Below are 11,860 nucleotides of genomic sequence, written 5' to 3'. Positions count from 1 at the left end.
GGAATACGAGATGAAAATCACCAAAATGGGCAATGGAATCCCACTCGCACTCCTGTACACGCGCAAATACCCTTTCACACACAATCTACCCGTTGAAACTTGAGCACCGTTGCGAACACCCGGCACAGATCTCAACCGCCGATCCAACGGCCACCGCGCTAACCAGAGGATCACCGGGTCAGGGGGGGTGCCGGTTCCCTAAATTCGTTTCCCTCCACGGGGGAAGTTTTTTCAATTTTCCCGTGTACCGTATCCCGCGCGGCGGCTGCCCATTCCCTCCGCACAAACCCACCCAGATTTCCTTCCCCATTCCCCAAAACTAGGGCTCGGCCTCTCGCTCTCCCTCTCCGGCGCGCGCGCGTACGCCTCAGCCTCCGCGGCCTCGTCGGTGCCAGGTGATCTCACTGTCCCCGACCCAGTCGCTTCCCGTCTCTGCAATTTTCCGTGTTTTCCCGGGGACCCTTCTGGTGGGGAGTTCACGCGGCACCGCGGCCGCGGGATCTCTTATCGTGTTCGTGGCTGGGAGCGGCGAGGAGGGGTTGTTTTCGGTCCTTGGGTGGGGCTGACTGTACGGTTCGAGGATAGGGTGTTCGACGGAATGCCTGCCTCCGGGGGGAGGGGTTTGTTCAATTTCTTCCCAGCCAAAACGTAACCCTGTGTGTGTATGGCATGTGCACGGCCAAAAATGCATTGGTTTTCAGCCCTCTCGATAATTTGAACAGAATCATGTCCGCAAGGCGCAATTGATGGAATATGGCTCATCTCATACTTTATTTCATCGCTGAGCACATGCCTGTTTTAGAACCGCTGCGATCGACAGGATAACTGGACTTAGTCTCCCTTATCTGTTTGTTTCCGCATTTTCTGTGAGCTCCGGTGATGGTTGGTCAAAACCCTAATATGGATAACATCTTTAGGTATACTATTTTAAACCAGCTTTAAGTTATCTGTAGCTTGTCTTCAGTAAAGTCTTGAGCTTCTGATATGATCTCACCGTGGCAGTTGCTAACGCAGGCATCGTTAGTGATGTATACGTGATTCACCATCATTTGCATGCTTAATCCTACATGTTTTGTTTCTTACTCTGTTTCTTACATCATATTGTTGTAGGCGTGCAGCTAAGTTATATCTATCACACAATTTGAGGCATTTTCAGACTGCCCGCACATGCTGGCAAAACCACGCAAGTGCTATTTACACACCTCAGTTTGGTTTTGGCTTCTGACTTTGTGAGATCTCATCACCAAACATTCAATAGCACTTCATGCCCTAATTACCATAGCAGCGAATGCAAGGAAGCAACAAGCTGAACGCTGGCTCCAGCTGCAATGACAAGCCTCCAAAAGTCAATTGGCCACATCATGCAAATGCTATACAAAGCTCCCTTAGCAAAGATGACTTTCTGAGTTCAAGCTTTCTGTTCTCTTTACCAACACAAAGGGCAAATCCAGAAGCGAACTGCAATACAATGCTTTCTTTAAGGTATAGTTCTGTTATATGCAATTAGTTGATCTTATCCTAGAGACAGTTGTTCACCGCATCAGCAACAAAACTCATATTCCCAGGTCCGCTGCTTGTAAAATTCAAGGCCCAGAACGCCTTCGAGTTCCATGGATCGAGAAGGTATGGCAATAATACTGTAACATGCTATGAATCATCACACAATGCTTAAAAGTGCTATAGCTACACGATCACTTTGACCTGTAGATTTTGCTAATCTTACTGTAAGAAGCAGTTTTCTTTCAAAACCATGTTATAAAAGCTATTAGGCGCTTGTTTGTCTTGACTAAGTGCAAAACTAGGACAGTTTGTTTTTAAACTTGTTAGCTGTCCACTAAAGGCGCATCACATTTTGTTGGAGTTAGGACTGGTTACCCACTTGCTGCATGTCTGTAAATTCAATCCTGTCTTGTCTTTTACTTCCAGTTTATCAATTTGCTGAAAAAAAAGCATAAACCTTATTGCCACTATCTAAAAAGTTCAGTGTGTTCTGTTCATTTTTGTGTGGTTATTATCTAATGGCACTTCTATGACAGGCCTGGCGTTCTGTGTGTAACACCCAGGTGACCTGTAAGAATTATTTAAGACCTGGTTTATCTGCAAAGGTGAAAGATTGTGGCAGGGAATTTTCTCCTATTTATGCAACAAATTCTTCATATAATGCCAACAAATTGGATAATGTGCCGAAAAGTACAATTCCCTCTCAGGAAAGTCTGCATCGCCGCACTGAAAGTGGTATCCTGGAGCAAAATAGCAGCCATCGGCTGGCAAGCACCTGTACAACGGTTTACCAGAGCAACCATGTGGTTGGAACAACATATCAGAGCAGTTTTGCCAGAACTGATGCTATGTCATGCCAGACTGTTCCTGTTGCTGATAACATGTGTGCTGATGATAAGTTAGATGCCATGGATGATGACGAGATTCTGGCGGTAGGTGCTTTAATCTGATAAATTTGATATTTTATCTACTGAATTATCTTCCCAGAATTAGATGAACATACCATCTTATCATATCATAATTGGTGACAAATCTAGTTATGTTCCAGAGTATTGATGTGGACCGCATAGTTATGGAACATTATGAAGCAACAAATACACCGAGAGGGTTAGCATCCCGGCAAATGTCAACTCCATCAGGAAACAAGTGTAACTTCACAGGTTCAGATGATAATAGTTTACCACAAGAACTCTCTGAAATTTGTAGTCATGGTTACAAGGTAAGCAAAGTATTAGTTGAATCATCATTCATGCTGTTCAGGTAGTAGCTATTTCAGCATGTTAACTCACAAGTTAATACAAAACTTGTGCAGCTAGCTTTTTGCCCAGAGCCGAATTATCATTTGCAAGGGATGAAGGATCAGTTGATTGCAGTATCCAATAAACTTCTTGATGGTTCTGGAGAACTCAATCCTCAACATTCTGAAGAGCTTCGTCAACAGCGGTTTGGTTCTTGGGCCTACTGATTATTTTTGTGTATATTATGAAGCTCGGTTTACCAGTATTAATACTGATATTTTCTGTGGTTATACACTGCAGTGCACATCTAAATAAACAGATCCAGATACTTGGGGATTATATGGCGAGGCCAACCCAAGACGATGAGCGGCAGAGATCACACTCTATGGCCTCCACAACAGCTGCAGAAGGGCATCACCCCCCTATGACCCCAAGCACTTTTGTGGACAATAATAGATCCCAATCTCAGTTTTATGATATGAATGCACCCTGGGACGGTGGTTCATGCTATACTCCTGCTCCATGTACCTACATGGATAGTAACATACCGTTAACATCGGTGCAGAGAGATTACACCCGTAGAAATATAGATATTAGCTTCACCGACGGTTCTGGCGATAAGAAGTGGAGCAGCACAGATTTTCCATGGACCAAGGAACTTGAGGTTATTTATTTTCTTCAAAATCAACTGTTGATTACTTCATTAACATTGGCTTATGACAGTCACTAAGTTTGACTGCATCTTCAGGTCCACAACAAGAGAGTGTTTGGAAACCGTTCTTTCCGCCCAAATCAGCGAGAAATAATTAATGCCACAATGAATGGTAGTGATGTTTTTGTTTTGATGCCAACTGGGGGTGGAAAGAGTTTGACCTACCAGGTAATAAACCATTCTTCTACAAATTCCCGCCCTTGTTTGATATGATATGCATATTTGAAATACTGTATACACCTTTTGGCTCTTCAGTGGTGATTTTTGTGAATTTGTTACTCCTTTGCCTTTTGTCTTTTCTAGTGCTCACATATGTATGATACTACTGGCCAAGTGGTACGTTGAAGTTTTAAACATGGAAGATGAGATAATTTCTAAAAGAGTTTGATCAGATGAGCGTTATGAATTAATTAATCAACGGTCTTGCAGGAAATTAAAACAATCCAATTTATTCAGCATTGACTGCTAACTCCATCTGCAAGATTTTATTTCCTCAAATTAGCACTGAACACTCGTCTATTAATTTGCAGCTTCCAGCTCTCATTGATGAGGGCATAACGCTAGTAGTTTGTCCTCTTGTTTCACTCATCCAGGACCAGATCATGCATTTATCACAGGTAATACATTATCTCATTTCCTAGAACATATTTCTTGATGTTTTTTTGACCACTCACCTCCTGTCTGGAGCAGGCAAATATTCCTGCAACTTACCTCAGTGCCAACTTGGAATGGACAGAGCAGCAGAGAATATTAAGAGATCTAATGTCTCCTGCATCTACATGCAACTATAAGCTACTATATGTTACTCCAGAAAAAATAGCTAAGTAAGTGGAATGTCGTAAATTCCACATCACAGGTCTGAAGTAGTTATATTTGGACTTGGCTGCATCATCTCTTAACTGCTGTTCCAAATTATCCTTCTGCAATATAGTGTAACTTCCATACTTATTTAGTATGACCTGGTGGCATCGTTAGTACTTCACTTTTTCCAGATCAAAATTAGTTGGTACATTTCCTTTCTTTTACCTAACATCTACATTTGAAATCCCTGAATGCACTTAAGGCTTAAGCTCTCTATTAGTCCCTCGCTTGTACAGTTACACTCTTCTCTGTCAGTTCATCATTTATGTCTGTTCTACTATCAATGTATTTGGTAGTAACTGGTAGCAATTTCCTGGGTACAGGAGTGATGCTCTACTGAGACAATTGGAAATTTTATATTCACGAGGTTATCTTTCAAGAATTGTTATTGATGAAGCTCATTGTGTAAGCCAGTGGGGCCATGATTTCCGACCTGATTACCAGGTACTTTCTATCAGGAAGACATATGTTCATGTCAAATACTCCTTCTGTTTCAAAATGTAAGACGTTTTTTGACACTATGATAGTGTCGAAAAGCGTCTTATATTTTGATATGGAGTAAGAGACAATAATTGTATATAACTTTCGTACATGATCTCTCAGCATTTAGGTCTCTTAAAACAAAAGTTCCCAGAGACACCAGTCCTGGCCTTGACTGCAACAGCAACTGCGAGTGTTAAGGAAGATGTTGTGCAAGCTCTAGGCCTCGCAAACTGTGTTGTTTTCAAACAGAGTTTTAATCGTCCCAATCTGAGGTATGTCTGTCAGAATATTTTGACATACAACTTCAACTGTACAAATCGTCTCAGCGCAAGTTTTGCAGGTATATTGTGATGCCCAAGACAAAGAAATGTCTCGAGGATATAGATTGCTTTATCCGTGAAAATCATCCTAAAGAATGCGGCATCATATATTGCCTTTCAAGAATGGACTGTGAAAAAGTGGCCGAAAAACTGAGGGTTACTTCTTCAGACTTTAAGCTGTTCACTGTTCAAGCATGCTGTGTTCTCCTTCGATATTTAATATTGTTTGCTGGAGCAAATCCATCCATACCAATCTTTTCAGTATTCTCATGTGTTTTCCAGCTTTTGCTAAATATAGATGTTCAATTTTATTTTGGGTCAATCTTGTTTATCCTGATTCCTGAGCACCTGTCTCTACAAAGACATCTTTACCACTACGGAATATAGATGAACACACATGTCAGTGAAAAAGGGCTCCATGTTTTTTTGTCATTTGGGCCCCATATTTGTAAAAGGAGTCGCACTTTGGTTTTAGTCTCCGTTTGGTAAAATTAGTTACACATGTTGGTTTGCGCCATCAACAATTCATGCTTAAACTAATATTAATGCACCAAATCTTAAAATTATAGTTGGTCTCTTAACTCAAACATGCTGGATAGAGTTTGGTAGTGCACAGCTCATGATATTTTGCCCAGATTTACATGTAGCAGTCTCATTATGTGCTCAAGTGGGAGCCATGTCAGTACCTGATGGTTTTAGAGTGCATAAGTTGATGTCAACATTTTAATTGTGCTAGTCTGATGATGTGATAAATCCCAAGGCTGTAATTGGATTTAGTCAGAAAATAGAAATTGGATGGGCTATGCAAATTTGAAGTGCTTAGCATTTGAACTACTGACCTGTCTGACTAATCTTGTCTGTTTCCTGTTTATTGACACAGGAATATGGGCACCAAGCATCACATTATCATGGTAACATGGAGCCTTCTGATAGAGCAGCTGTTCAGAGGCTATGGAGTATGGATAAGATAAACATAATCTGTGCCACAGTTGCATTTGGGATGGGTAATGTGATCTTGGAAACATCTTGAAATGAATTATTTATCAGCGCTCCATGTTAATGTTCCAATTTGCAGGTATCAATAAACCCGATGTCCGTTTTGTTATTCATCATTCCCTTCCCAAATCAATTGAAGGGTACCATCAGGTAAGGAGTCTGCACAGGAAACTGCATGATTTAAGCTGTTTTATGACCGAGTTTTCTTTTAGGAGTGTGGACGTGCTGGTAGAGATGGACAACGCTCATCTTGTGTGCTGTATTATAACTATTCTGACTATGTAAGTCTAGTGGTACCTTATATTGCCAGCCTGTCATCTCATCAATCATCACAAACAAGTAATTTTCTTGTCAAACTATCTAGATTCGTGTCAAACACATGATTACACAAGGATCTGCAGAGCAAGGAAGATCAAGCTCTTCGTCCTCACATGGGCAAGCACTTGCAACACACAAGGAGAATCTCTTGTGCATGGTATAGATAATTCTATACGCGTTTTGCTCGTCGAGGTGTAGTTTGGAAGCCATCATAACCATGTATCCCCCCCCCCCCCCCCCCCTCCTTCCTCCTTCTACAGGTTAGTTACTGCGAAAATGATGTGGATTGCAGACGTTTACTACAACTGATCCACTTTGGAGAGACATTTGATCCATCACATTGTTCAAAAACATGTGATAATTGCAAGAAAGGATTGAGATGGATTGAGAAAGATGTGACCAATATTGCTAAGCAATTGGTAGGTGCCTAAGTAGATAGCTGTGCCCTGCCTCCTGAACACATGCACACTTCTCTGTGAACTTACATCACCATCTTGTTGCTCTTTTAGGTTGAGCTGGTCTTGACGACAAGGCAGTCATGTTCGAGTTCTCATATTCTTGAAGTTTACAGGGGTTCCTTAAACCAAAATGTATGCCATTCTGCTAAATGCTCGGAATTATTGTTCTGAAGTTCATTAATTCTGTCACTTGCTACCAGTGTCAACTTACTTTCTACAGTCTGGATATTGTGCATCCTGGCTTCTTGCTGGAGAAATCATGGTGAAACTACATACTTGCGCCTAGATTGTAAATCTTTTCAACTATTGCATTTAGGTCAAGAAGAACCGTCATGATAATTTGCCTCTTCATGGGGCTGGGAAGAATCTAGCTAAAGGCGAGGCAGCAAGAGTACTGCGGCATCTAGTAACTGAGGGAATACTTACCGAGGATGTCAAAAAGAGTGATACGTATGGATCAGTATCATCTGTTTTAAAGGTAGCTGAGGGAATACATGATCCCTGGTTGGTTTATTACTTTATTTTTGAGATGATTTTTTGGCAACCTTCTTGTAGCTGCCTTGGTTTTATACATACGTTTTCCTTCCTGTTTTTTTGTTGAACAGGCGAATCAGGTTAAAGTTGGTGGTCTTCGCTCTGGCAATCAGATCGTCCTTAAGTTAGTTTTCTGTCTTGTACATGTTATAAAATTTATTGGATGTTCTGCATTTGTCTCTTCTCTTCAAGTTTGATTTACATGTCTTGCTTTCATTGAGAAATATTTCCTTTTTTGTGTGACCATACGGTTCTTTTTCATGAGTTCGCCAAAAATCTTTCTAGGGTCCATCATTAACTAATAATGTCTTTTAAGTGATGGTTTTATGGCAGTATCAGTTTGCACTTCTAAATTTGGTTTGCACAATATGATGTTACCGACAATCTGATCTTGATTTGTAGAACTGAATATATATAATGTCAAATATCATTATGATTGAGACTTCGTTGAGTATGAAGATTTTTTGGCAGTATAAGTTGACACTCATATTGCTTTTTTGCACAATGTAATGTATGATTTGTATGTTATTTTGCAGGTTTCCCACTGCTGACAAAGCCCCGAAGATGGGGAAACTTGATGAATCGTCAATCTCACAAGTCAATAAGACTGTTCAACGGCAGAGTGAAATGGACGAGGTAGTTGGTCATTAGTTATAGTAAATCCTCTTGTGTGTATTTATTTTGGTTCATTCTAAAGTCTATTCTCAATTGCAGAATTTTTCATCGCTGCTCTATGAAACTTTAAGAATCCTCAGGTCTCAGATAGCGGAGGGTACTGCAGGATGTGGTGTACACCACATATTTAAGTAAGTTTCATGTTATACCTTCAGCTGTGCAAGGACTCGCTGACTGACTTCTGACGTGGTGAATTACTCATGTTCAGAAATGAAACACTGAAGGAAATTAGCACTCGGATACCAAGGACAAAAGAAGAACTTTTGGAGATAAATGGCATCGGCAAGTAATGACTCTAAAAACAATATTTTCAGTGCACATTGTAAGGTTGGCAACGCAGCTCTCGGAACTAAAGCAAGCATTACTCATCGTTTTACATACTTTCTTTCAGGGTGAAGCTCAACAAGTATGGGGATCGCGTACTTGCAACCATAGAGGAGTTTCTCAACCAATTTCCAAACGGAAGCAAGAGAAGCAGCAGCAGCGGCGGCAGTAATGAGCAAAATGAGGCCGTGAAGAAGCGAAGGGGCTTCACCGCCATTGACACGTCTGGTAACGGCAATGACTTTGAAGAACGCACAGTTCAGTCCAAGAAACACATGGGAAATACACGAAACGGCAAGCAGGGAATACCTGATGCTGCAAGCGTGATCCAAGACGTCCGCTACATAGATGTTGACTTGGACGGATGTGAGGAGGTGGATGAGCTGTGCAGCAGCGTTCAACAGCCTCTGGCCTCTGGTAGGGTTTTGCCCAAGTGGACAGCCGGCGGTAACACCCCCACACCTAATATATTTGAAGAATTTAAATACACCAACTAGGCTTGTAGGCATCTAAGCCTTTATATATATAGGTCTCGTGTTTCAGGGTAGTTCTTGTAGGCTGTAGCAAATGTAACATGATATTCTTCTGTGGGGTAGTCTGGATTCGGTGGACATGAAAATGTATGTACCACACTGCAGTAATAGACTAGTGTCTTATGGGAACTGTCTGACGAGAATTACCTGCCGAGAGAGGTTGCTTGATTATGCTGCATCTTCAGTCTTGGTGTACCCAGGTGTGGATTGTAGCAGATGTGGCTTCTGTTTGAAGCCGTCAGTTAGCTGCCTGTTTGTTGATGCATGTTGCCTGTTGCTGTTGGCTGTTGCTTGTTGAACCCTGAAGCAGGCTGCATTTGCATGTGCCGTCGCGGTATGTTCTGCAAGACTGCAAGGGCCTAGCTACCTTGGGCAACCAATGCAATTTTTGTATTTGCCAATACGCAGGTGGCATGTTCCATTCGACCAACATGCTCGCTTTAATATGACAGCGATCTCCAGGTGTGTTTGTGAAGCAGTAGTACTAGCATTACACTTTTCTGATTTGAAATTCTCATTTCTGCGAAAGAATCGTTTGAAGATGCTCTTCTTTTCTTAAAATACACAATATTATTAAAGGGAGATATGGTCGCTTTCCTTAACCCGATGACAGGAGCTGCGCATTTATTTTTCTCGAGTCATTTCGGCGGCAGGTCCCGGCCGGAGACATCACCGTCCCTTTGAAATCACCAAAGTCAACCTTTAAAGGCTCAGATACTACTCTATATCACACATGCGACATGTCAAACGCCTCCGGTTGATTTGTTTGAGTAGTCCCCGCAAGAAAAAAAGATTTGTTTGAGTAGTGACGCGAGATTGGATAACGACGCGCGAACCACCGAACAAGCCTGCACGTCGTCTGCATAACCTTCCCCCGCTTGCTCGCTTTCCTCATCGTTTTTGCTCCTTCCACGGACGCGAAAAATATTCGAGAGAGCGGCCTGCCTCCGGCAAACGACCCCGATTCACGTAAGCAGCATCCAGCGGCCCCGGTGGTGGCACAAGTCTGTCCCGGTCGGCGCGCTGTTCTGGCAGTCCATCATCCAGCTCCTCCTGGTCTTTCGCATCAGGACTTCCATCACGATAGGGGCGGGTGCTTCGACCCTATTCTGGTTCGACAAATGGGCTGAGGATCACTCCTTCGTCGCCTGGTTTCCGGGGATTTTCTTCGTAACGATGGTACCTAATGTGCCCGTCCAGGTGGCCGTTTGGACAACTGAAGTTGACTGAGTGGCAGGACCTCTTGGATTGCATCGCGCTCCATTCCGCGGAGGTGGGTCAGCCGTCCGATCAAATCTCCTGGCGCTTGGATCCCTCCGGTCGGTTCTCCACCAAGTCCCTCTATCAGGCCATTGCGCCAACGCCAGCCCCTGCGCCCCATCCGCAATCGTCTTATCATCTAGCATGTGCCTCTCCGCCGTACCACTAACGCAATTTTCAAAATGTGTGGTTACTTGCAGCTTTCGTGGCCGCTTAACCGCCCCCGGACTGAGACGCCATCAACATCATCATTCTAGATCTTCGCGCGATGGCTCTCCGCTTGGCGTCTAATACGTCTCCGTCGTATCTATAATTTTTGATTATTTCATGCCAATATTCTACAACTTTTATATACTTTTGGCAACATTTTATATTATTTTTGGGACTAACATATTGATCTAGTGCCCAGTGCCAGTTCCTATTTGTTGCATTTTTTGTACAGAATATCCATATCAAACAAGTTCAAATGCGATAAAAATTTACGAAGATTTATTTTGGAATATATGTGAATTTTTGGAAGAAGAATCAACGCAAGACGGTGCTCGAGGGGCCCACTAGGCATTAGGGCGCACCGTGGTACCTAGTGAGCACCTCGTAGGTCGGTTGCTGCCCTTCTTTCGCCGGAAGAAATATAATATCCGAAAAAATCATGTTAAAATTACAACCCAATCAGAGTTACGTATCTCCAGATATTTACGAAACGGTTTTCGGCCAGAAAACAGGAACGGAAAACAGAAGAGAACAAAGAGAGAGAGAGAGAGAGAGAGAGAGAGAGAGAGAGAGAGAGATCCAATCTCGGAGGGGCCCCTCCGCCGCCATGGAGACCATGGACCAGAGGGGAACTCTCCTCCCATCTAAGGGGGTAGGCCAAGGAAGAAAAAGAAGGAGGGGGCTCTCTCTCCCGATGGCGTCGAAACGCCGCCGGGGCAATCATCGTGACGGCAACCTACACCAACAACTTCGCAGCTGTCATCACCAACTCTCTCCCCCTCTTTGCAGCCGTGTAACACCTCTTCTCCGCGCTGTAATATGTACTTAAACATGGTGCTTAATGCTATATATATTATTTCCAAATGATGTATGGCCATCCTATGATGTTTGAGTAGATTTATTTTGTCCTATGGGTTGATTGATGATCGTGATTGGTTTGAGTTGTATGTTTTATTTTGCTGCTGTCCTATGATGCCCTCTGTATTGCGCAAGCATGAGGGGTTCCCGCTGTAGGGTGTTGCAATACATTCATAATTCGCTTATAGTGGGTGGCAAGAGTGACATAAGCTTATACCCAAGTAAGGGGGTTGTTGCCTATGTGAGTAAAGAGGGCTTGTTACTTAAGGCTATGATTGGGTTTTACCTTAATGATCTTTAGTAGTTGCGGATGCTTGCTAGAGTTCCAATCATAAGTGCATATGATCCAAGTATGGAAAGTATGTTAGCTCATGCCTCTCCCTCATATAAAGTTGCAATAATGATTACCTGTCTAGTTATCGATTGCCCAGGGACAAAATACTTCTCTTGTGTTATAAAAAACTTTCTACTAAACAATTAACTTTATTATCTTGCAAAGTACTCCTAGTTTTATTCTTGCAAAGTAGTTCTAGCATCACACCTACAAAATAGTTTTATACATGTTCTAGGTAAAACGAAC

At 42.5% G+C, this 11,860-nt stretch overlaps 1 protein-coding gene across 3 annotated transcripts; it reads left to right on the top strand.

Moving 5' to 3' along the window:
* The first annotated feature begins 232 nt into the window (after positions 1–232).
* Positions 233–9,123, top strand: LOC123045493 (ATP-dependent DNA helicase Q-like 4A). Of its 3 annotated transcripts, XM_044468569.1 has the most exons (26): positions 233–395; positions 1,111–1,482; positions 1,566–1,623; positions 2,037–2,105; positions 2,208–2,432; positions 2,549–2,719; positions 2,813–2,943; positions 3,039–3,402; positions 3,487–3,618; positions 3,981–4,067; positions 4,141–4,274; positions 4,635–4,755; positions 4,915–5,066; positions 5,135–5,270; positions 5,995–6,118; positions 6,190–6,260; positions 6,323–6,391; positions 6,475–6,585; positions 6,689–6,847; positions 6,938–7,018; positions 7,203–7,364; positions 7,492–7,544; positions 7,957–8,056; positions 8,135–8,226; positions 8,304–8,381; positions 8,487–9,123. In XM_044468569.1, the coding sequence occupies exons 2-26, from the start codon at positions 1,289–1,291 to the stop codon at positions 8,914–8,916; spliced, it is 3,504 nt and encodes a 1,167-aa protein (XP_044324504.1). In that variant the 5' UTR covers positions 233–395; positions 1,111–1,288; the 3' UTR covers positions 8,917–9,123. The 3 variants fall into 3 exon arrangements, with proteins under 3 accessions (XP_044324504.1, XP_044324503.1, XP_044324505.1); XM_044468568.1 differs by having other exon boundaries at positions 2,037–2,432; XM_044468570.1 differs by having other exon boundaries at positions 2,037–2,432; positions 8,304–8,377; positions 8,487–8,612.
* The last annotated feature ends 2,737 nt before the right edge of the window (positions 9,124–11,860 follow it).

This window comes from Triticum aestivum, chromosome 2B (genome assembly GCF_018294505.1).
Source record: "Triticum aestivum cultivar Chinese Spring chromosome 2B, IWGSC CS RefSeq v2.1, whole genome shotgun sequence".
Taxonomy (NCBI): Eukaryota; Viridiplantae; Streptophyta; class Magnoliopsida; order Poales; family Poaceae; genus Triticum; species Triticum aestivum.
This window is presented reverse-complemented; position numbering and strand designations above follow the sequence as displayed.

Bases quoted from the DNA above. Each gene is read 5' to 3' on its own strand.
- LOC123045493 (XM_044468568.1), top strand. From the start codon at position 1,289: ATGCAAGGAAGCAACAAGCTGAACGCTGGCTCCAGCTGCAATGACAAG. The intron at 5,067-5,134 runs GTATGTCTGTCA...CAAGTTTTGCAG, and splicing joins TTTAATCGTCCCAATCTGAG to GTATATTGTGATGCCCAAGA. The intron at 6,261-6,322 runs GTAAGGAGTCTG...GTTTTCTTTTAG, and splicing joins CAATTGAAGGGTACCATCAG to GAGTGTGGACGTGCTGGTAG.